At 39.7% G+C, this 23343-nt stretch overlaps 3 protein-coding genes and 2 non-coding genes across 6 annotated transcripts; 4 read left to right on the top strand and 1 right to left on the bottom strand.

Moving 5' to 3' along the window:
- Window positions 1-1111: 1111 nt before the first annotated feature.
- Window positions 1112-8578, top strand: hprt1 (hypoxanthine phosphoribosyltransferase 1). The gene is made up of 9 exons (XM_034092838.2): window positions 1112-1340; window positions 3559-3665; window positions 4115-4298; window positions 5266-5331; window positions 6079-6096; window positions 6186-6268; window positions 6378-6424; window positions 6588-6664; window positions 7573-8578. The coding sequence occupies exons 1-9, from the start codon at window positions 1314-1316 to the stop codon at window positions 7618-7620; spliced, it is 657 nt and encodes a 218-aa protein (XP_033948729.1). The 5' UTR covers window positions 1112-1313; the 3' UTR covers window positions 7621-8578.
- A 554-nt stretch (window positions 8579-9132) lies between these two features.
- pabir2 (PABIR family member 2) lies at window positions 9133-17593 on the top strand. 2 transcript variants are annotated; one of them, XM_071204663.1, is made up of 10 exons: window positions 9133-10401; window positions 10547-10625; window positions 10729-10782; window positions 12566-12609; window positions 12720-12774; window positions 13110-13211; window positions 13706-13791; window positions 14048-14117; window positions 14337-14428; window positions 16092-17593. In XM_071204663.1, exons 1-10 carry the CDS (start codon window positions 10244-10246, stop codon window positions 16228-16230), a joined length of 879 nt encoding a protein of 292 aa, XP_071060764.1. In that variant the 5' UTR covers window positions 9133-10243; the 3' UTR covers window positions 16231-17593. The 2 variants fall into 2 exon arrangements, with proteins under 2 accessions (XP_071060764.1, XP_071060765.1); XM_071204664.1 differs by having other exon boundaries at window positions 9136-9888.
- Window positions 10830-10970, top strand: LOC117454503 (small nucleolar RNA U109). The gene has a single exon (XR_004553008.1). It is a non-coding gene; the product is annotated as a small nucleolar RNA U109 (small nucleolar RNA).
- On the top strand, window positions 12868-13021 carry LOC117454502 (small nucleolar RNA U109). The gene has a single exon (XR_004553007.1). It is a non-coding gene; the product is annotated as a small nucleolar RNA U109 (small nucleolar RNA).
- A 435-nt stretch (window positions 17594-18028) lies between the features above and the next one.
- On the bottom strand, window positions 18029-22421 carry mospd1 (motile sperm domain containing 1). Its single transcript, XM_034092587.2, has 6 exons — window positions 22076-22421; window positions 20764-21058; window positions 20589-20664; window positions 19371-19600; window positions 18536-18697; window positions 18029-18435 (listed from the first exon to the last, which is right to left on the bottom strand). The coding sequence occupies exons 2-6, from the start codon at window positions 20915-20917 to the stop codon at window positions 18404-18406; spliced, it is 654 nt and encodes a 217-aa protein (XP_033948478.1). The 5' UTR covers window positions 20918-21058; window positions 22076-22421; the 3' UTR covers window positions 18029-18403.
- Window positions 22422-23343: the final 922 nt, after the last annotated feature.

The following is a 23343-nucleotide window of genomic DNA, read 5'->3' as shown; positions in this document are numbered from 1 at the left end:
CATTAGGTCCAAGTTATAAGATCTTATATTAAAACCTGAAATAAGTTTAATGTTTCAGAACTGAGAGTAGCTCCTCTGTTTCATTTCTGCCTTGCATTGGTACACAGCTTACTCTAACAGTAATACTAGTGTGGTTGCCCTCTGATGGCAAAAGGTAGATGTCTCTGAATAACATTACTATAGAATTTTAGAAAGTTAACATGACCCATAGGCAGAGCTGTAGCCAGGTCTTTAAAAATAAGGAGGTATTGAAAGCACTATTAGTAATTGTGAAGTAAACATACATACTTTAAAGGCAACACGTGCCCTTTCATAAGCTTTTGATTGCTACAAGGTCTAATACTTACTTACTTATACTGAATGTACAGTTTAAAATATTTGTTAAAAAAAATAAAGAAGCCTTCTCCTATCAATTACACATGTATAGCATTTGGCTAGAATAAAAGATCGATGATTTAATTGTGCCTTATCCCCGAAATATGTCATAGGCGATGATTCCAAATATAACGTGTTCATAAAATAATTATATATTTGTACACAATGTCAATAATACAATCAAAATAATGATTTGAAATATCTTTTCATGTTTTGTATTATTTGTATATACTGAGAATGCCAGAAAAAGGGGCACAGTTTCAGGCTGTATAGCAAAAAGCAGTTTTTCTATTAAGTTACTTGAGAAAATGCATTACAGTGTAAAACTTGAAACGAAACCTCTTTAATTTCATTTTTTATATAGTATTTGTGAGGAAATGTAAAGCTTTTCTCCATGGAATATTCTTAGTAACAAGGTCCTCCAAAATGTGAGGAAATAAGTGACCCTCGTGACCTAGTGGCTACAGTCTCGCATAATTAACATGATACATGATGCGCATTTTCCCTTGAAAATGTAAATTGTACAGTACAGTTTTATTCAGCAGTCAAAGGTCATGCTTATGAGGTACACACTGCCTTATCCACTTATGTTCAGAGACAATGACAATGAGTTTTATATTCTTACTATCTATACTGTAGTTGAGAACCAGAACTTGGCAGTTTGTGCCCTCACAGCCGGGCGGGGCTTTTCCGTTACTGCGCATTTGATTGGTCCGCGGTGCTCCTGCGTCATCATTCCACACAGCAGCCGAGCTACAGTAGAGCTACGGGCCCACACACCGGAAATAGAAAGCAGCCTCCTGTAGCACTAGCCAAACTCCATGTGTGTGCTGTCATAAGGGTGAGGACTCCCGCGAAAACACAATACATTTATCTCTCCTGAATTTGAAGACCACGGAAGACTTAGTTCAAACCGAACGACAGGGACCGACACGGACATGGCGACATCCAGCCCCTGTGTTGTGGTAAGTGCTCCCAGCAGCAGAATGAAATTAGAAGCTGGTCGTAGATTACCTCTGAGTGCCCACTGGAACAACACACTGTACCCGAGCGACACTGCGTTTGACAAATATGCTACACCTGCTGTTGAATATTCGTGGTAAATAACCTGTCTTTGTGTGTTGTATGCTCACCATGTTTTGTCAGACACACAGCTGCAGTGTTTCCTATGTGTAGGGTGGCCTGCGGCCATGGAAACAAACATGCGCTCCGCACGCTTTCCGACATGACGCAGGAGACGCTTAAGGATGGACATATTCAAACCTAATGTACGGGTTTCTGTGCCTGACAGCACATTGCAGGGTTATTAGTTAGTGTATTACAAGATTGTACATAACAGCAGCGAAAAAGCATAAAAACACGAGCTGCAAGTAAGGGGGCGTGTTTAAGCGCGCTTCTTCAATAGGCTGTGTCTTAAAGAATAGGTAATAAACTGTTTAAAGTAGGTTTATGTTATGTGTGTAATGGACATACAATAAAGCTGATTGTCTTTGGAAAGATGTCAAAACATTACTTTAACTATATTCAGTGTCTACAGTTGTAACGCATTTAGGGTCTGTATCATATCATATCTACATACATGCCAACCTTTCCAAATCTATAAGAGGTAGGTTTGCGCGTGGCAAATGTGCACGCCCAAATGAGGTAATCAGAAGAAATGGAACCACAGTAATTACAGGTATAAACCATGTATTTAATATATTGCATTACTTTTTGCATTTTTCACAAAAAATGGTCATACATCTATTAGAGAATACAAATATATCATGCAAGGTCAAACAAAATGAGAATCTAAAATAGTGCAAGACAATAAGGGATAACAGAAATTATTAGTTATATTAATTAATAAAATGCATATAAACAAGAATTTAGCACATTGATATGCATAATGATTAGTATAGACTTATGCAAATGTTGTTAAACATTCATTAGAAATACGAAAAACGTTGAGTGACAATATAATATGATAGTAGAGAGCTTTTTGGTACAGTGGTTGTTTTGTTTCTCTAAAGAAACTGGAAAGGTTAATTTAATGGTGTTTCTATGTATGAAGGCGATTGTGTTGTATGATACAGCCCATGTTAGGACCTCCGTAGTCTGTGTGAATTATTTGTAAATCTTTTTGTAGATAACTTCACTGACCACATTTTGAAATCAGTGTTTTGTTGTTATGAAGACTTGCTGACACTATGGTCAAGCTAGTTGCAAAGTTTGCCCAACAAAAGATAGTAGAAGATCCTGTGTCATATTTCAGATACAGTTGCAGAGTGAAGTGTTGCCTAACATGCTCTTTGTTCACACAAACCACAAGGTCAACCTTTTTGAACTCTTACTCTTTCATTGGGATGTGTATGTTAAAATATTCTTAACGATCCTGACAGTGAATCAATAAACAAAGGATTTGAATATAAATTGTAAAAAATCTGGTTTCTCTGGCTGTTGCAGAATGTTACACGTGTCCAATCCTTTTCCTGGGGCCTACCTTCCTTCGCCTGCCCTTTTTGCGCGTAGTCTTTCATAACCGGCTAGCATGACTGATGTGAGTGCTAACAACAGCCATGTTTGTTGATTTATAAAGATAATGGCGGGTTAACGTCCAACAGTGTAAACCCCTCCTTCAGACCGTGTTACTGTGAGGACATCTGCTCAGTATCAGTGATTATTATTTTGCATTGAAAGGGTGAAGCCCAACAGATGGACATGTTTTTTTCATTTTGGTGGGCATGAGGGGAAATGCTTTGTTCTGGTTCAACCACAAGTCTTTGCAATCTAGTGTTTAGTTTAGCAATAAGAATGTGTTGTCTTGGGAGAAAACTCTGATTCCTGGGTGCTGTTACAGTTACTCACATCACTCCCACATAACCTCAGGCTCTACACCAGCTTCCCAGCTGTCACATGATATCAGTTATGTTGTCTGGGTTCAAGTAGCAGGCAGTTTGAGAATCTACTGTGGTATGTATTTACAACCACTGACTGTTGCTTGCTAAACTGTACAAATAACGTATTGTTTTCAGAGTATGCGGCTCTAGAGGCAATCAAATCTACGTTGGCTGTGGATGGGAAAGTAGCCCTGCGTTGACCTCTTCATCCCATTCCCCCCGTACTACCCTGTATCAGATGAATGTTAGGTAATACCCCTGAGATTTTCTTTTTTAAACCCCTTTGTGTCGTGTTTTATTTCAGATCAGCGATGATGAGCAGGGGTATGACCTGGACTTGTTCTGCATACCAAAGCATTACGCCGAAGACCTGGACAGGGTCTACATCCCCCATGGACTCATTTTGGACAGGTGGGGGTGTCACTTTTCTAGCACTTTCTTGCAGGATAGAGAAAATGTGATACATTGTTGGGTTCAACTAAAAGATTAGTGTGCCCAAACAAAGACCCTGTGGGATTCCAAGGTGTTCAGTAACTGGTGGGTCAAAGTGCCGACACTACCGATATTTGTAAGTGTTTTTAAATGTCTCAAAAACATATCTGTTAATCTTGTACTTCCTGTTTTTCTTGTTTCATTGACAAATTTGCTATTTAGTACGGCATATAACCTTTTTTGTTGTTGTGGTGATTTCCATTATCCGGCTCTCCGGGTTTGCTTTACTTGGCAATGCTTTAGAAATTAAAGCTTTGCCTGCTGACACAAGCAAAAAGGAAATAGGAACTACTGCTGACTGTAGCAGAAAACTGAGCTGACTCTCCTCTCCCTCTCTTTCCCTCTTCCCCTGTCCCACGTGACCACAGGACAGAGAGACTGGCCAGAGAGATTATGAAGGAGATGGGGGGGCACCACATTGTGGCCCTCTGTGTGCTCAAAGGTGGTTACAAATTCTTTGCAGACCTGCTGGACTACATCAAGGCACTGAACAGGAACAGTGACCGCTCCATCCCAATGACAGTGGACTTCATTCGCCTCAAGAGCTACTGTGTAATACATCAGTTTCTGTCTTTCTTTCTTTTTACATCACCTAAGACATACTGCACTTTTTATAAAAGCAGATACCTTTTACTATAGTTGATTTGCTTTACATGATTTTAAAATGCCAATGCTCAAAGGGAATCCTCTAGAGTTGTTGACTTACTCTATTTGGAAGAAAAACGTTTACATGCTTTTTCGCAATGTATAAGTATCTCCTGTGTGCACACAAGGATGCACATGTACATACATGTGCATCCTTGTGTGTACATACATGTGCATCCTTGTTTGTCCATTCACATGAATGGACATGTGGGCGATTCACTAAGATTGGTTTCATGCATTTTCACTGAAGTCAGTGGTGCAACAATGTGCTGGCAAAGGTAGGAAATACTTTGTGTTCCCAACTGCATGTAAACAAGGCACGATTTTAAGAGTCAACATTTGGTTTTGTAATTCAATTTATGAGGAAATGCAATCGGCACATGTGCTAGGTTTCAATACAAGGTTTATATCCAAGTATAGTTTGAATTCAACTTCCAGACAATCTGGCATTAGAGCCAGTTCAAATCTTGAATGGTGTAAAAACAAGCTTCAATTGGGGAAAAGCTGCCTCATGGTCCGCACTGATCTAATGTCTCATCAGTGGAGCAACAACTTGAGTGACAATTAGTCGCATGCTTAATGTTCGTCAATAAGTTATTTCCAACTGCATTTTGTTTTAGTGATACAACTACTTTTTCCTACTCTGCCAAGCCTTTTTTTATGTCATTTGTTTCCACTCGGTGAATGAAAAGAAACATAGGAATACACATAATTTGTTTTGGTTAGAAACACTGCTTATAAACAACAGACGTAGAATGCCACAAATGTAGTTTTTATTTGTAATTAACCTTTTTGTTCATTGATATAACTTCTCCAGCTGTACAACTTAAAATGTGAAGTCTGAAACATGTCATCTTTATTCTTATCCTCACAGAATGACCAGTCGACAGGTGAAATCAAAGTCATCGGTGGAGATGACCTGTCTTCACTGACAGGCAAGGTAAGAAGTATGAAGGGCAGCATGACTATGAATAAACAATCTTTGTTGATTCGAGATCTGTCCTTGACATGTTATATGTTATGTAGTTCTGCCATGAATAGAAGAACAACAACCTGGTAGTGGTAACATTCAGCTTGAACAAATACCTTGAATTTTACACAGGCTGATTTACAAGGGGGGTAGGAAGAAAATAAGACGCAACCCAAATACGCAAAATGAAAAGATATTCGAGCTGACTTGAGCTAAAGATTTTTTTAAAACCTACACGCATATGATTTTGTCAACTAATGGATACGTTGATTTAATCGACACCACTGTAAGACTTTGTTTTACTTGAAGAATAATGCAAAAAAATAAAAAACTTCTCTTGTAAACAAGTTCTTCAAATAACTATTATTCAACGGGAGGGAAGGAAGTCTTTGTCAAATAAGACAAAATAGAAAATGAGTGGACACTGGATTTTGATATTAATAATATAAAAGTTAAATTAACGTTTATTAATTGTATCTTGTTTTGCATCACATAACTTACCTTAGTTGATGTATCCATGATTTTCATAATGAATAAATGAAATGATACGCATTCACTAATTACAAATTCTGAACAAGTTGGATTATAAAAAAGGATAACTGTGATTATTAACGTCTCGTGTTTATCTGCATGCTAAGATAAAATACATCCAGTCCACTGTTTTCATTAATATTATGATATTAATATAATCATTTCGTTCTTTTTCTTTTTTCATAGAACGTCTTGATTGTGGAGGTACGTACGGACATTTTCTTATACAGTAAATGAAACCGCTTTCTATTCCAAGACTGCTAACATTAGCTTCTCTCGTGCTGTGTTTCCAGGACATTATCGACACAGGGAAGACAATGAAGACGTTATTGGAACTCCTCAAACAGTACAAACCAAAAATGGTTAAAGTAGCAAGGTAATTTGATCTCTTTTAAGACTGTAAGATCTGGATTTTTGGATTCTTTACCAAAAGGCTGTTATTTATGAAGTTTTATAACTATGAGCAACTTTGTTTCTCCCCCCAGTTTGTTGGTGAAGAGAACACCAAGAAGTATTGGCTACCGACCGGACTGTGAGTTTACACCTATTTTAGACTACTTGTGAAATGTATAGTTAATATTATGTACTGTATGTTACACGATGAAGATACTAATAATAATATAGGATACCACTATTTCAGAGTTGTTGGTGTATTGCAACACCAAGTAACTGTTTTATTTGCCTGTTTCTTTCAGTTGTAGGATTCGAGGTGCCTGACAAATTCGTGGTTGGATACGCACTAGACTACAACGAGTACTTTAGAGATCTAAATGTAAGTATTCAAGATGGATAAAGAAAGTATGTCATGTTATCTGCTTATAAGAGTCTGGGCAAACAGTTGGTGTCAGGTGATTTTTTTTTAAAACAATATTGATTTTTCTTAATTTCTACGAGCTCAATAATGACAGAGCAGATTCATGACAAATGCACAATTACAAAGCAAAACCAAAACAAATAAACAGCTCAGTTTCCAGACATACATGGGGGTTACAGGAGAATCACTTAAATGTTTGTCATGGCTTATGATTACAGGTCTTCAGGAGGTTTCTTTAACAATAGTAGCTGAGGAAATGTAAGTAAGGCTGCCAGATTTGATAGAACTGGACAGATTTGGCATGTAGAATACTTATGAGCACTGTTTAAGCGGGCCGGGTTTGATCTGACCAATCAGCAGTCGAGTGTTTACGTCACTAGTTTAGCATATTCAGCCCGGTTGTTGGCCCGGTAAGAACCTCGATTTTGGAGGGCCAGAAAAAAGGTGAAAAGGTAGCCCTGTGCCGGAATTACCCCCAGTGGAAATGCAAAAAAAAGCGGGCCGGGTTTGTGGAAAAGTGCCATAAGACTACCCAGAGGCATAGCTTCAGATTTACTTGAGTGGATCTTAGCCTTTCAATTAGGGACTGATATCTCAGGTTGGGATGAAAACACTATTGTTTGGCTACAGACTTAATTTATGAAATGTCTCTCCAAACTGCAAGCCAGCGGCTCAATGGCTAACACAAAGACGAGAGGAGATAGTAGCCCTGCCTGGTACCTCTATGTGTTGGGAAAGTACCGGATCTTAATCCATTCGTTAAGACTACAGCTATGTACCAGGTGTTATGCACATGTTTGTTATCCCGGTCTGACCTTGCATCAATAAATTGCTGCAACACTAATCAATCCTTTTTTCTGTTTCAGCATATCTGCGTCATTAGTGAATCAGGGAAGGAGAAGTACAAGGCATGAAGAGCACTTTGTCACAATTTTAAATGTATGGTTATATCTTATCCTTTTGCTGTCCATTTTATATTTTAATTCTTCATATTTGTGTCATAAAATATATTCAGCCTGCTCAGGGTCCCTGAGGATACACTGCTAAAGTGATAATCCTGAGAGAAGCATGGCCTGTTTTAGTCGCCACACACACGCACATTTGACGCAACTTTAGAGATAATCTTTTTCCTTTTAGATCGAGCAATGTCTGGGTCAAACGGCATGGAGCCCAGCAACACTTGAAATTAGAATAATGCCCTTATGCCCCCATACTGATTTCATTATTTTGTTAAATCAATTGTAATTTATTTTGAGCAATGCTGCTAGCTTTAAGTACAAAATACCAAGTGTTGTGCCATATCAAGATATACAACATTTGACAACCTTCTATGAAAATTAATATAGCTTTTAATGTAATTCTTCTTTTACCATGAACTATCAAAAACATTTTATTGGCAGTCGTTAGGAGGATCTCACATTGTATGTAAAGTGGGACAACTTACATCTTTATGTTACTGTGGTGTGTGTGATAAGATTTAGGTAATTGCAGAAAAGTAACACAAATGTTGGCTGCTGTCCCGAATAAACACTTGGATATGCTGAAGATGTAATATCTTCTTGATTTATGAGTGTTAATGATATATTTTTATATCATTTTTGTCACATAAAATTAATTTGGATGCATGCTGCATTGTTCAGATAGAGATCTTTCTATTGCTGGAAAAAAATTAACAGTTTAAAAATGTGTAAATGTTCGACTGATACTTGTAACAATCATGTTTGAAACACGTAATCTGTATTTTTCTGACAGTTTTTTGGTTTTACATTTCTACTTTATAAGATGTTCACAAGCAATGGTACCATCATTGTAAACCAGTGTCAACGGAATGTTGCATACCAGCATACCAGCCATTAAATGTTCTCACCCCTCCTGTGATTGAATTACATTTTACTACAAAGTGTGTTTACAGTATAACACCAAATTCTCTGTTTAGAAAATAATTTCTGGCTAATTGATTGTGAAAATACTGGTTAATGGAAAGATAATACAGGTAAGATAAATGAATTTCTCCCAAAAAAGTGATACATTAGTATTCCCTATGTCTGGAAGTGCTGAAAGAATTTTAGTAAGAAAGTGCTGACCGTGGACTAAATAATACCTGCTAAAGGTATTTTTTACAAAGGCTCATTGTAAAGTATATTGTTCTCACACGTTTATTGATAACACTGGAATTGTCAGTTGAGACATTATAAACGATTGAAGAGTACTTCCTAAATTGGCATTATAGTAATTATTTAATAAGCTGGTCGTATGACAAGTGGTGTGATTTTCTGCTGTTATTAGCCAAAATTACCCATCAAAACACTAAATCTGCAAGACCATTCATACCTCCATCACTTTGTTAAAAGCACATGGCCTCCTATCCTTGCAAGCAAACGTTTCACGACATCACGTGAAACTCAAACTGCCATTTTTTTATGCAGCTAAATCATGGACCTCAGATTAAATGAAAATGTAATTTCTGATAATGCAGCTGGAGTTTATCATGTAAGAGTTCCATATGATGCAGGTCACCACATCCCGCCTGAGCATACCGGCAAATGCAGCGGTTTCATTGGACAGGGCTGCTAACGTTAAAAGAGGCGTGAAGTTTGCTGCTAGCAGCTAACCTAGCTCCTGTGTGATCATCTGGGATCTTCTGCTTCATCCCTGGAGGCGCCCTGCAGAACCGAAAAACAAAGTTATAGAGCCAGTTACATGTGCAGACGCCATGGTTTAATGTGCTTCTTTGAGCCGGAGAAGCTATCAGGCTGAGGGGCAGAAACAGTTAGTTAGTGCGATGTTGATAAAGGCCTCACTGTGGACATGGTGTTGTGGGTATCGGCGTTAATACGAACGTGGCTAGATAGCCTAGCATGCTAGGTAGCTGGGCTTAAAGCTGTTGCCGAAACTAGTTAGCGAGGAGCGGAGCATAACACTGGCTCATATTACTGAGAAGAAACGTTAAACTCTTTAACTCGTTCAGTATTTAACAGCAACTCGTTGAATTAACGTCATAAACGTTAGAGGCATTTGTTGCACTCCCAAGTAAGCTGCTGTACGGTTTGGCTAATGGTAGCTAATTGAACGCGCTAACATGCAGTGCTAGGTTAGCATAGCAGCGTTTCAGTCGACAACCACGGCCGCCCTGCACCAGCAGAGCAACGGGTCGGCAGCTAGCAGTTACTGGGCATTGTGCGGTATGTAACCATGGCATGCTAACCATCGATCAGGAAAGTTGGTGACTGGCCATAACGTTACAGCCAACGTTAGAACAGGCCAGTTTTGGCTGACTATATAGTTGTGATTTATAGGATTGTTGAGATAGAGTTGTTAGGATAATTAGCCAGGGTTAATTTGTTTAACAACGGAGTTATACCGACTACAGGGCCTTGCCGATTACAGTGGTGTAACTACATATTTACTTTAGTTTGTCTCGTTCGCTCATTTAGCCTTAAAGATTATGTTTCCTAAAAACACGTAAAGGTAAAAAAAGAGAAGAAGTTTGGAAAGCAACCATGTAACGCCACTGAGCTTGTTAGCCATTTTAAGTTCATGAATTGGTGGCGGGCAACGGTAGCTAGCAAAATGAACAATTCAGGAGTCCTGGCACAAGAGAAGATGGAGCTGGATCTGGAAATCACATCGTCGTTAGCTCAGACCGAGGGGCACTTGAGACGATCCAACAGTGCACCCATGATAAATGTCTTAAGGTTTCTACAACATTACATAGTTGCACTACTTTACTTTAAAATATGTCAGTGAATGTCTTTATCCCCATTGTAGTAACTACATTTGAGTGACCTCATGGGAAGTACACACATGACACATGGTTGTTCTGTGAATTTGTCATTTCAGTGATAACTCCCAAGTGTTCCAGAGAGAGGTCCTGCGCAGCCGGAGAAATAGCACTACAGTGGTCAACAGGCCCAACATGGTACAATACATTTAAAATATTAAACACAGTTTCACCAAAGTTATTTGTGTCTCAATTATTGTGTAGTCAATGTTCTCTTCTTCACATGCATCCTTCTTTGCAGGTCCCTTCATCGCCTATTCGGGTCCCCAGCACCAGACTTCACCAGATAAAACAAGTAAGAACACTAACTGTTTTTTTCATATTGGGGGGGGGGGGGGGAAAGGGCATGTCAGACCACTGTCTCTCTCTCAAGCCATAGGGATTGATGGTGTCTAAAAAACATGCTAGAGTCAATATATTGGAGTCCACAGGGCCATCGATCTTAAAGAGATGATCATTTGGTAGTATAGGACTCCAACAGAGAAAATAAACAATTTAATGAAATCCATTGGCTACATTTATATATTTTTTATTACAAAAAAAAGTTGAGATTTTAAAATGAGATTAAGGGTGCATTCACACCTAATAGTCCGCTCTATGGTGCGCACCAGACGACAGTTTGTTACATTGTTTCATTTTTCAGAAGGTTCGGTTTGTGTTCACACCAGCAAAACTCAAACGGACTATAAACTTTAAACACAAGTTATGTGTTCGGAAATGCTGTTCAACCATTGGTCAGACATTAAGGGGGTACAAACGCAAATCCCGGCAATTTCTAGCGGAGCCTCCGCCATGGAGCATCGGCACTTTCGGCAGGTTATTCTCATGCTGCTGTTAGTCTGGAGATCAACAGACACTAGCGGCCCGCGCATATGATTTATATAATCAGACAACGACCGTTAAAAAACATTATTACATGGCTTTGTTGAATACTCGATTCTGATTGGTCAATTCAAAACACGTGACACGTTTTTAATCCAGAACAGGCAGACCGCTGTCAAGGATTTATTGACCGTTGTTAAGGACGCTCACATCTGCACAAAGAAGTCCGTTCGATTTAGCTGTATACAGTTTGGCTGAAACTAACTGACAAGACAAGAGCGACAAGAAAACAGCGGAGAAGTAACGGGCAGAAACCCTCCTTTTTACGCAGCGGTCCAGGCATAGGTCAGACGGCGACACATATTCAGTTGCCAGTTACTTTGGCATTAGGGCAGGGATATCTAGATACTTCCCAAGGTTTGACATAATGAATTGTGCTACTTTTAAAGCAAGCAACGATTTTTTCAAATCTGTAATCAAAAGGCTCCTCAAAAACTCTATCGAAGCAGTTCCTGCCGTTGCTACGTTAGTTCAAACAGTAACAACGGACTATTTTTCTTAGCGGATGCATGTCAATTTAAATACATACAACTATTTTTTAAATCAATAAAATCATTTTCTAAATCCACAAAAGCATTTCAATTAATATTGGGAGTCATGTCGTTACTTTGTTGAGAATGTGGCCGTGTAATAAGCGGGATAATGTGCAGCATTATCCATGAGAGATGTTCTGCAGAGGAGGGGCGTTTCACCGACGACAGGTGTTCTTACTTTTATGTAGCTGACGGAGAATGTTTACTTTACACGACACTGTTCAACACTTAATTCTGCTTTACTCTTTAACTAAACAACCGCGGATGTCTTGAAAGACTCTTTCGCTAAAGATTTTTGAAGATATCCGCGTTCTTGTGACACGTAAATACTGCGCTTCCTAAGTTTTGGTGCGGACTGCGTTCACACCAGCAATGAACCGCTCCAGAGTTCACAAGCAAGCGCTCCGAGACCACCTATTTTAGCGGACCAGAGTCCGGTTGTTTAGTTCACTTAAGAGGTCTCGGACTGCGTTCACACCGACCCAAATGAACCGCACCAAGCGGCTAAACGCACCAGGGTTCGAATCAACCGGACTATACAAGGCAGGTGTGAACGCACCCTCAGGTTGATCCAGAGTTGGACCAAATGCACAATGTCTAGTTGTTGCGTGTATAATTCAGAAAAATACTTTCTAATCATTATCACTGTGTACCTTTTTGAAGGAGGAAGGCATAGATGTGATGAACAGAGAAACTGCACATGAGCGGTAAGCTGTAATAATTTGAAGATAAAGAGAGTTGTTTGAATTATTGCTCTGTTGTAGTTTAAACCAACATGTTTCAATTTATTCCTCATCTTCTGTTTTTGTACACACAGGGAGGTTCAAGCCGCCATGCAAATCAGCCAATCCTGGGAAGAAAGCCTCAGTCTGGTAAAGAAAGACTTCATTACAGCTTCTCGAGTGTTATGAGATATGTTTTGTTTGCTTTGAATCCTTGGAAGTGGGCTCTGTTTTGCCTTCCCACTGCATGTTTTGGCCCTGGGCCAGTTCTGGCCTCTCTATCTCCGTAGAGTGGACACGTACAAACATGCTAGATTAACGGTGAAAACAAGGGAGTTATCAGGGCCACCAGTCTTTCAAGGTCAGACTGAGTCGGTAGTATAATACTCCCACACTTATTTGAGAGTTTCTCTACATAGAGCTGTAAAGATGTGATGTAAGATGACATGGCCACCAATGTGTTTTTAATAATCCGGTTTTCTTAGAGTGACAACGATTTGGAGAAGTCAGCGTCTTCGTCTCCTAAGCGCGTCGACTTTGTGCCTGTGTCCCCCGCTCCGTCCCCGACCAGAGGGATAGGAAAGAAGGTACGTCTGACCTCCTGTATGTTGACATGCACATCACCTGACTACAGTGAACAGCCAGATGAAGGGAGCAGTTAGAGCATTTCAGTGGTTTGCTGTAACCTGATTTTACTAACGGCTCGCAATCAGATTATTGAATGGAAATCTGTGTGGCAGGATGCAATTTATTTAGCTGAAAAAACCGTCTTCCAGGAGAGATTTTTTTGTTTCTGTTCAGTTGGCTTCTTCTTTATTGTAAACCACATATGTTATTTGTGTTCTAGAAATGCTTATTTGTATCCAATACATTGTGTTTTTGCTGCATAATTGTTTTGGAGGAAATGGTTATACATGCTTGATTTAATCAAAAGGTTATCTTGATGTACTTAGTTAATTTTGACCTTAATTTCACACATAACTTTACTAAATGTACACACACAGTAGGATCAATGATCAGGCCGTTAATCTGTTTTTATCTTGTCTCTTGTCCGTCTTCTATGTTGCCTTCGTCCAAGCAGCAGTGTTTCTCTCCTTCACTACAAATCCTTGTGAGCAGCAATGGCTTGACGCCCAGCCCCGTACCGAGCCCAACGCGACGCTTCAGGTGAGCAACAAGTCTTTGAGTCTTTTAATAAAGAGGTTTTTGATTCGTATCTCAGCGAACAGCAAGACTACTCCAGCAATACCTGACTCCTGTAAAAATGAGGTTCCTTTTGCAAGTCTTGGTAGAAAAAAACAACTCTTCCCATTAACTTAACAATAACCATTTAATCTGAATTACAGATGCATTTGTATTGCCACTGATTCTGCCTCTATTTCAAAAGATTCTTGGTTAAAAAAGTATTTTTTGTGATTCTCAGTCGACGGAGTCAAAGTCCGATCAACTGCATCAGAGCCAGCATACTTGGACCAATGAAACGCAAAGGTGAGGTAGCAATTTTTTTTGTTTCTCAGCCAAAAAATTACATCCAGCATGTTAATTATTATAAAATGAAACTACTAGAGACTGCACTGACTTTCGGGTAATTGAACTGAGCATTATTATTATTTTTTCTGATCATGATTGCAGTTAAGTTCTCTTTTTTAGAGCAAGCACAGTCTTTGTTTGTAGATTTCTAAACGTCAGCGTCCCTTTCCTCTGCAGGTGAGATGGAGACGGAGAGTCAGCCTAAGAGGCTCTTCCAGGGCACCACCACCATGCTGTCCTCAGAGGTCTCCAACCTGTCCGAGCTCAGCTCCTGGTAAGGCTTTGTGGATCACCAACAGGTGTCATAGAAAGGTGTTTTAAAAAGCTCATTGTGTAGATGAGGATTCAGCCAACATATTGATGTTTAGGTAAATGAAGCAAAGGGAAGAAATGTTACGTGTGGTTGATCATCTGTAAAAAAACGAAATGGTGGGTCAACTTTCTTAGATGTTCATTTGCTACATTCTGTGGTTCTAATAGTTGAGCAATACACTATCATTATAGAGGCGAAGTCTCACTTATGTATTGAAGTCAATGGAGAGAGAAAGATTATCTTTCGATCCCATTTGAATTGTGCCACGAATTACACATATGATGTTTGTCAATCTTAAAAAATCATTTCCATGTCAAAAAAAGTCAGTTTGTCGTAAAACTGTTGAAATATAAGACTATGAAAAATACGCAACTAGAAAGACTACAAATGCGAGTCGCGTAATTGATGTCATTAACGTTACACATTACACTCGTGTTACTCACCGAAACCTTGTAATCCCGGTCCCGCATGCTGGCTCTTACGGAACCGACTAACTCCCCTTGTGTGTATGTACAGTTCTCAACATGGCCAGACTTTGAGTGATTTTCACCTCTTTTAATACTTTTCGTTTCATTCTGAAAGAAAGAGGTGAAATGTGCTAACGTGGCGGCCATCTTGGTGTTGGTGATGTATGCGAGACCAGAGATGTAGTTCATTGAGCGGTTTCACAAAAAAAAAGTGTTACTTCAGTTTTACGACACATTTTTTTTTTTACTTGCAAAATTATCTTTTAAATTGACAAACATCCCATGTGTAATTTGTGGCACAATTCAAACGGGATCGAAAGATAATCTTTCTCTCTCCATTGACTTCAATACATACTTTTTCCGAAATAAGGTCCCATGGAGCTCCCCCGAGAGGGGAGGGACTTCGCCACTCTATTAACATTTTAACTGAACAAAAGTTGTATTATGCATCTACTTTAAATAGCAGTCATACAGTCATACAATGTCTTGCTTGGACAAAACATATTACTAAATTGGCTTTTTAATAGTATAATTAAGGACTTTTGATTTTTGGACTTTGACTACATGTTTTAAATTAGATTAATGCAGGTTTAATGTAAAAAATAAAAAGTAAGATTTCCATCAGCTCTCCTGGCCCAAAGTGAAAGTATACTCCTGCAATATGCCAGCTTCACTCACAAAAAGTTGTTTCATGGGTAAAAAATAAATTAATACAAATTCACTGACCAACCAAATGGGCGCAATCAGCTGGTTAGAACCAACATGTTTGTTTTTTGTAGGGAGTTCATAAAGCGACAAAATCCACATGTATGATCAAGCTGCTTGAATATATTTATTAATTGGGAAAGCCGGGTAATGATTGCACAGATTCCCCTTCTCGGCGTTGCAAGATAATCTTTCTCTGCTGAATTTGTGACTTGAAGAACAGATAACTTAAACCAGGGGTAAAATAAAGCTCCTGTAAAAAGTGAATGACTGTGTAGCCTGGGGATTAAATCATCATCCTGATTTGACTTGGTCATAGTTACTGGTACCGAGCGGGTGAGGCATTAGTAAAAGTATAGCTTTGTGGGACTCTGAAAAAGATAAAGCAAATGTTTGCCGCGGCCTCTGATATCATATGACAGCAGTCTTAACAAACGCTTTCCTTCCTCCAGTCACTGTCCCGACATGCTGGACGGCAGCCTGAGCAGCGTGGGCTCCTCCTCAGACTCCCCGGGCAAAATGGAGGGAGTGTCGCCCTCCTCGTCCAGCAACTCGCCGTTCGCTTCCCTCCAGGATTTGTCGCCAAAGTGAGCATGGGATTTGAAGAGACAGTTTAAATATATATTCTAAAAGACTGGCGCCAAAAAGCATCTCTCCAGGGAACACGCCTCCTTTTCAGACCCTCCATCTTATCATCGCTTAGATTTGGTGGATTTTCTCCATGTTTGTTACTGAGCGGCTGTTCTCATGGCTACAGTTCGGAGGGTGTGTTTGATTTAAGGAAGCAAAAAGCCATGGGTGAGTTTTTTTTAGTGTGAAACTAAGAAAACGTCTGAAGAAACTGGAGCACCAGCTGCTAGTAGAGGATATGGATGGTGCTCGGCTTCATAGTGAGTGTTCATTACTAATGCTCGAGCACTGGACTAAAGAGAACGACTATTTGGATGTGTACATTTCCCCTTTTCGTGCTGGAAACCCTCTGTCAGCAGGCTTTTTTTGTATGTACAGTCCTGTTATTTTGTAAGAAAAATATTTAACTTATTGTTTCCCTGCTATGGCTTGTAATTATGTACATAATATCCCGTCAGATGTAGTTTTAAGTTTGGCTGTGAGGTGAATGTGGGCACAGGTCTTCAGCAGCGAAGAGTTCTCTTTGTAAAGGAACTTAAACTACTCCTGGGGTACACCTACGGAGATTTCCTCTGGAAGAGTTGTGTTTTCAGCAGATTTATCATACGGGCTATGAACTGTGGTGTTTTCTTTTTTTATATATGACCCAATCCCAAGACTTGCTGCGTCTTTGTGTGCAACACTAAGGGTTCCTGTGTTTTTGTCAGGATGTCTGTATATAAGCAGAGTGTAGAGATGTTCTGCTGGGGAAATATTCCTGTCTATGAATTTTGTGAGGTTTCATATTCCCATAAAAAGTAAACATCACACCGTCACATGGTGACTGCTGTTCCTGCTGTGGTTATATTTGTTAAAATCACTTTGAGCAGAATGCCCCACCCTGTCAGTATGTGTGTGTTTGTGTGTGTGAGCGGGATAGACGTCAAACTTTCTTATAAGAAAAATATCCAAGAAAACAGTATACTGTACTGCTTTCAAATGTCCCGATTCCAGTGACCATATCCCCTGTGTATGTACAAAAGGAAGTGATTGTAAATCATATTATGGAAGTGTGCCCCTTTTTTTAATTTAAAGATTTGGTTTAATTTTCTTTTTTTCTTTGTACGAAAAAGAAAAAGCAGTCGGTTTGCCCTGCTGTCGAGATGATTTATTTTCTCATCTTATGAAGTGTTAAGCGCATGAATCTAGCAAATTTGATACTGTGTGACTGCAATGGAAAAACTGTAATAATCTGCCAAGCCGGCTGACAACTCGCCTATGCTTGTCTTTTGTGATTGCAATCGTAGTGAACATCAGGAATAAATAAATTATTTCTTTATGAGTTTGTGAAGCTGTTTTTCTTGTCAGGAGCACTAAAACGTAACCATGGCCACAGCAGGATATCCCTAAACCTTATTTACTAGTCTGGAACCAAATAAAATGTTTAAACCTGATAAAATACCAAAGGGAGATCAGAAACCATGATCAATAGAAAACTGAGGCATCATTATCAAGTGTTGGGCTCCACGCCCTTCTGACCCAACGTATTAAGGCTAGAGAATAACCTAGTGTTCTACCAGACAGCTGTACTGAGACTTTATTTCATGTTTGGAGCACTGATGTATTGAGACAAGCCACTGCCTTCAAAAGATGTTCCTTTTGTTTACATGTAAAAGTATCTGCTGGAAATAAAATAAACAACTCATCTGAATCAAGTATCAACACATGCAAATAACTGCATTTAGTCTACATTAAAAAAAGAAGCTTTAAAACATCCATATAATGATGGTTACAGAAAAATACCATAACAAAATTTTAATGGCTTTATATACACATGTCTGCATGTCGAGTCCTTCACACAGTTAACCATACTCTGTTACATAATGGCAATACAAACACTTTGAATGGCCCTCATGTTTCTTCACGGGCCCTCCTTTCACCGAGGGTCTCCGCAACTCAGCATCAGTTTATGTATTAACACAAATAAGCGGCTTTTAAAAACGAGTATACTAAAAAAAGTTTTTTCAGGGGCCGGGGTGAATAAGTATTGCGTCCCTCTGCGGTCAGCCGTACTCATTGAAGCGTAGCAGTGCCTCCTGTGTGGGGACGTTCTTCTCGTCTTTAGATCATTTCCCTCCTCTCAGCTCGCTGCGCATCATGTGCGAAGGATGACCATCGTAAGAAGACCTAAAATATCATTTAAAAAAAGAGCAGCAGGATATATCTTTTACTCCAGCACGTACGCTTTCAATGTGATTTCCTGTCTGATTGCGTGTATTTTTCTTACCGAGAACGTAAGCAGCTACAAGTTTCTTGTTAACACTTAAGTGGAGGTAGAGAGGCACAGTAGATTCTTGCTCCCCCAGGGTGGGGAGCATCAGGGCGACCATACACACCAGCCCCAGCAGCACCGTCAGCAGACTGGGGCCTCCAGCAGCAGGACGGCTCTCTGTCGGGCACACACACATTCACTTGATTTAACCAACGCTTTGATCCAAAGGGCAATAAACCATGGAGGTACAAACTCGTAACACCATTCTAAGTGCTAACCCTCAATCTTCTTTTTGAGTAGGTTTTACTGGCTAGTGTGCAGTTAAACCAGATGGGTATTGAGTCTGCATAGAAGATGTGTATACTCTCAGCAGCCCTGATATCAGTGGTGATTTTAATCCACCATTTTGGAGCCAGGATAACAAACACACAGTCATCTTATTGCTGAGAGGTACCCGCCGATTGGCAAATGCAGAGCGAAGTGCATGTACACATACGTAAACACTGCGATGAGATACATCACTTACGCGGCATGGTTAAAGGAACATTTAGACAATTCATTCATGAGATGGATTTAACCAAAAGTTTGTAGATTAAAAAGGTGTTGTACTTCGTGCATTCATGCCATCATTTGACTTGAAAGTAACATAGCTAGACCCAATGTGAAAATGATTGCAGACAGTTTGCCATTATTGTCTTATTTTGTTAACGAGACCAATAGAGGTTTTAAAATTGTAGATGAAACATGTAACGTTTAATGTCCAGTGAATGGTGATAATGTATTTGAGTTTGAGTTGAAGGCATTTGGCTCCATCTAGTGGTGAAATCACAGCAACAGCTCTCAGTCCTACCTGTATGTAAAACAGTCTGTTCAAAGAACTCGCTGTCTGCCAGTTCTTTGATCCTGCGTTCGTCATCTTGGGGCCGGGGGCTGGGCGGCTCCTGAGAGGCGGAGGCACGCAGCGTGGCCGTCACCTCTTTGCGACCCAGGGCTTTCCGCTGACTCTGCTCCGACACCTGCAGCCGGAACTTGTCGTACACGCCGTAATGGCATGGACGCACATCTCTGTGTCGGATTACTCTGTGTGGACAGAAAACATGAAAACACGGATAGTAATCAACACGGAAAAACCAGCTCATAGATGACATTCCTTTTAGAGAGGTGCATTTCATTTGTACCAATATTTCCTCTTGTAATTTGTCCGTGTTTATTATATCTTAGCTATTTCAAACCAATGTTACACTGATTCAATTAATGATTTGGGACCATTTAGTGGTCGGGAGTCGGTATTTGTTTTTTTAGCTTGTAATTGTTTCAGAATCAGAATACGTTTATTAGTCCCATAGAGGGGAAATTGACATAGTTATAGGAGAAAAAGAGCCAGATGACAGCTTCATGTTACATATGTTACATTCATTAAAGTACTAAGTTATGATATAATAAAAAATAAAAAAAGTTACATAATTTTCAAAATACACATCCTGTGACAGTTCTTAGGATTTAGCAGCCAGGTGTATATTACACAGTTATTAACGGAATATATATATATATATATATATATATTGCACATAGTTGGTTGGTATTTAACAGCAAGGGGTGTTATTTTGTGTGTGTGTGTGTGTGTGTGTGTGTGTGTGTGTGTGTGTGTGTGTGTGTGTGTGTGTGTGTGTGTGTGTGTGTGTGTGTGTGTGTGTGTGTGTGTGGGGTCTTCTAGGGGCTGTGCTGGTTGTATAGTCTGACCGCTGCAGGAAGGAAGGACCTGCGGTATCTCTCCGTGAGACAGCGGGGGTGCAGCAGCCTGTCGCTGAAGGAGCTGCACAGTGAGGACAGGGTGTCCTGGAGCGGGAGGTACATGAAGTCCCTCCAGTTATAGATGTGTAGTAATATATATCATCATAAATACTGTCTGCTTAGCTAAGCTTTAGATTTATTATAATGGTGTCCCATTTCACATATCTTCATGATATCTCATGGTTGTATTTTGAATCAGTTTGTGACTAAATAGAATTTAATTCATTTGCATATTCATGAAAGATAGACATTTTTGTGCACAAAAAAATGAACTCACATGTCCACACAACACTGTGGCCTGACAGCTCCGGTGGAATCCACCACAGTGTATTTGTTTGGCGCTGTGCACAGCACTGATAAAAAGAAGATAATACACAGATGATCCACCTTGTCTGTATATAAAACATAGTCCAGCATACATGGAGAGCCCACATGGATTGTGTTTCGCTCACCTTTAAATTTGAGCGCAAACTCATAGGGGTTGTAGAGGGTGAGCACCTGCTTGTGAGACGTCTGGTCATCTGCGTAGAAGATGAGCTCAGTGGGGAACACGAACACGGGAAGGCTTCCTTCCACCAGCTCAGGCTGTCGGTGCTGCTGCTGCATTGGCCCCCGCTGAGCTCTTCCCCTTCCCCGTCCACGGTCTGCCTGGGCCCCCCCACCCCTCTCTCCACGAACTTTCAAGCTGTGTAAAATCCTTTCAGGTGGCGCTTTCCACTCTCATCGCCTCAGGCACATGACGTAGCACTGTGAAGAGACACATGTGTTTGACTTCCGCTTCATTTGATGGGGAAACACTGCATCTGTTATTCAATGAATGCATCCACCAGCTGTTGTTTGTAGCTTATTTGCGCCTTTATGTTTTGCAGGTGACAAATAAAATAATGGTCATATAATGCACTTCCAAGGAGTCAACTACAGACCAACTTGTACGTGTTTTGAGGCCAATACGTACATCGATATTTCAGAATAAAAATCTAATAAAAAAACAGAAAAAACCCACAAATGTCATTATTCAATACTGCAAAGTTGTGTTACTTATTGGCAGCATGTCTACTGAATTTGTTATAATGATAGGGACTCATCTTCAAAACTGTAAATGTAATTGGGAACATATATTTATTTAAACTGAATTATTGGAGTTTACTAAATGTTTTAGCTAGATTATTTGGATTATGTTATATAACTTTCAAGTTCAAATAACTGTAGTTTAACAAGGTAAACAGTTCTAGGTAAACCCCATGTGGCAGGTCACGTGACGTGGTGTGTTTACATGGTAAGGGTAGAGCTCAAGGAACCTTACTCATGATGTCGCAATACGTTATGGGCTCAATGGAGACATACAAAACATGCAGGAATGAGGCTTAATTCAAGTTGTATTTAAATATACCTGTTTTTTTTCTAAGACTAAGTTATCCTGACATATTTGTATTCGTTGTTATGAGCTTAACATGTATAGTTAACTTTAAACTGCAGTGTAATAGGTGAACAAATAATGAGGTCCTTATATTCGTTATATATTGTCAACAGTTATATTTGGACTCCATAAATAAACCCTACAGTTTGACAGCTAACTAGCGTTAACACTGTTATAACACATAGGTAATAAGCTAACAGTAGCGTTAACATTAGCTAGCGTTAGCCTGCTAGGAAAAGCCAGATGTTAGCTGACAGCCACTTAACGTTGTCTAGACGCAGAGTCATTACATAAAATAAAACACTGAGTCGTGTCGTTTCAAGACAGAAATTAGAGGAAGACTTTACCTTGTTGTCAGCACAGAGGTTCTTGTAATGTCAGTGCTATCGCCAGGGTTTGAGCCTCAGATCCCACCCTGTTGTTGTTTCTCTTCAGCCCTTTTTTCTTTGTCATTAATATACTGCAGACCTCGCAGTGCATGCTGGGAAGGCGGAGGCGTAAAAGAGTCCGTGCAAGACGTCAACAAAGCAGACGTAAAATGCTCCAAACAGGGAGGATGGTTGTAATAACTCCAAAGCGTTTCTTGTGAACAAACGACCCTAAACACGCAAATACAGTATACTTTGAGGTAATAAGTTCGCTAAAAACAAGTAATATGTGTCATATAAAGTATCTCAAAACTGTGCTCAAATATCTACTTTATTAACTATAGTTTGAATCGCATTGCTACATGTTTCAGCATGATAACATGAACTTATGTGATAGACACCTTGCACAGACAGTGTTTTTGATGGTGATTCGCGTCTGTGTGTTAGACCTCATGTATCTCTCCGTCCAGCCTTCTTATCAGTGGCAGCACATGGAGAAAAAAGTGCAATAGTTACACAGCATACGCTATAAACTGTAAGCAGATAAACCTGTCCAGGAAATATTGGCCTTCATGCATTGTGCCTGACTTTCCACTGACCTTTAAATGTATCAGTATGTTGTCCCTAATCTATTTTCCTTTAATGCTCGAGCTCATTATTAACACAAGTTAGGGGTCATTTGCAATTTAATGGCAAGTCTTTCATCTAGTGCTAAAAAGACCTATCAAGAATACCCTTAATGTAACAGCCATGGTGCCCTCGAGTGCTTTCGGATGTATTAATATCACGAAAGCACATGCAGAACACGCGGTGCCTTTTATGATTTTAGAGGCTTGATTGTGAAGATACAATTGTCCCTGTTATGATTCCGCTATAATGTTATTCGTGCATGTTTGAATATATATATATGTGTGTGTGTGTGTGTGTGTGTGTGTGTGTGTGTGTGTGTGTGTGTGTGTGTGTGTGTGTGTGTGTGTGTGTGAGACGTGTGTGTATGTATGTTCCATCTCTTCACGCAGCTTCGAACATGAATGTGCACTTTCTCTGGGTTTTCCCCTTACAACATACAGAACAAGACACTTGCTTCATATACTTTATTTATCTCTTACTTAAACGTTGTGTTAACATAGATAGGCAATGTAACTGCACGTGTTCTTGTTATGGTGTGTTAAGAGTCGGAAAGACGCATATTTTTAGGGTCCTTGAACGCAGCAAGAGAAGAGAGAGAGTTAGAGAGAGAGAAGTTG

Source organism: Pseudochaenichthys georgianus, chromosome 10, assembly GCF_902827115.2.
Source record: "Pseudochaenichthys georgianus chromosome 10, fPseGeo1.2, whole genome shotgun sequence".
Lineage (NCBI taxonomy): Eukaryota > Metazoa > Chordata > Actinopteri > Perciformes > Channichthyidae > Pseudochaenichthys > Pseudochaenichthys georgianus.
Note: the sequence above shows the minus strand (reverse complement) of the source record. Positions and strands in the feature narration are given on the sequence as shown.

Coding starts and splice junctions, on each gene's coding strand:
- hprt1 (XM_034092838.2), top strand. CDS start 1,314: ATGGCGACATCCAGCCCCTGTGTTGTG. Junction 4,299..5,265: donor TTCGCCTCAAGAGCTACTGT/GTAATACATCAG, acceptor TTATCCTCACAG/AATGACCAGTCGACAGGTGA. Junction 6,425..6,587: donor TATTGGCTACCGACCGGACT/GTGAGTTTACAC, acceptor TGTTTCTTTCAG/TTGTAGGATTCGAGGTGCCT.
- mospd1 (XM_034092587.2), bottom strand. CDS start 20,917: ATGCAGCAGCAGCACCGACAGCCTGAGCTGGTGGAAGGAAGCCTTCCC. Junction 19,601..20,588: donor CCACAGTGTTGTGTGGACAT/GTGAGTTCATTT, acceptor CTGTCCACACAG/AGTAATCCGACACAGAGATG. Junction 18,436..18,535: donor TGTAGCTGCTTACGTTCTCG/GTAAGAAAAATA, acceptor ATGATATTTTAG/GTCTTCTTACGATGGTCATC.
- pabir2 (XM_071204663.1), top strand. CDS start 10,244: ATGAATTGGTGGCGGGCAACGGTAGCTAGCAAAATGAACAATTCAGGA. Junction 10,402..10,546: donor CCCATGATAAATGTCTTAAG/GTTTCTACAACA, acceptor TTGTCATTTCAG/TGATAACTCCCAAGTGTTCC. Junction 12,775..13,109: donor GGGAAGAAAGCCTCAGTCTG/GTAAAGAAAGAC, acceptor CGGTTTTCTTAG/AGTGACAACGATTTGGAGAA.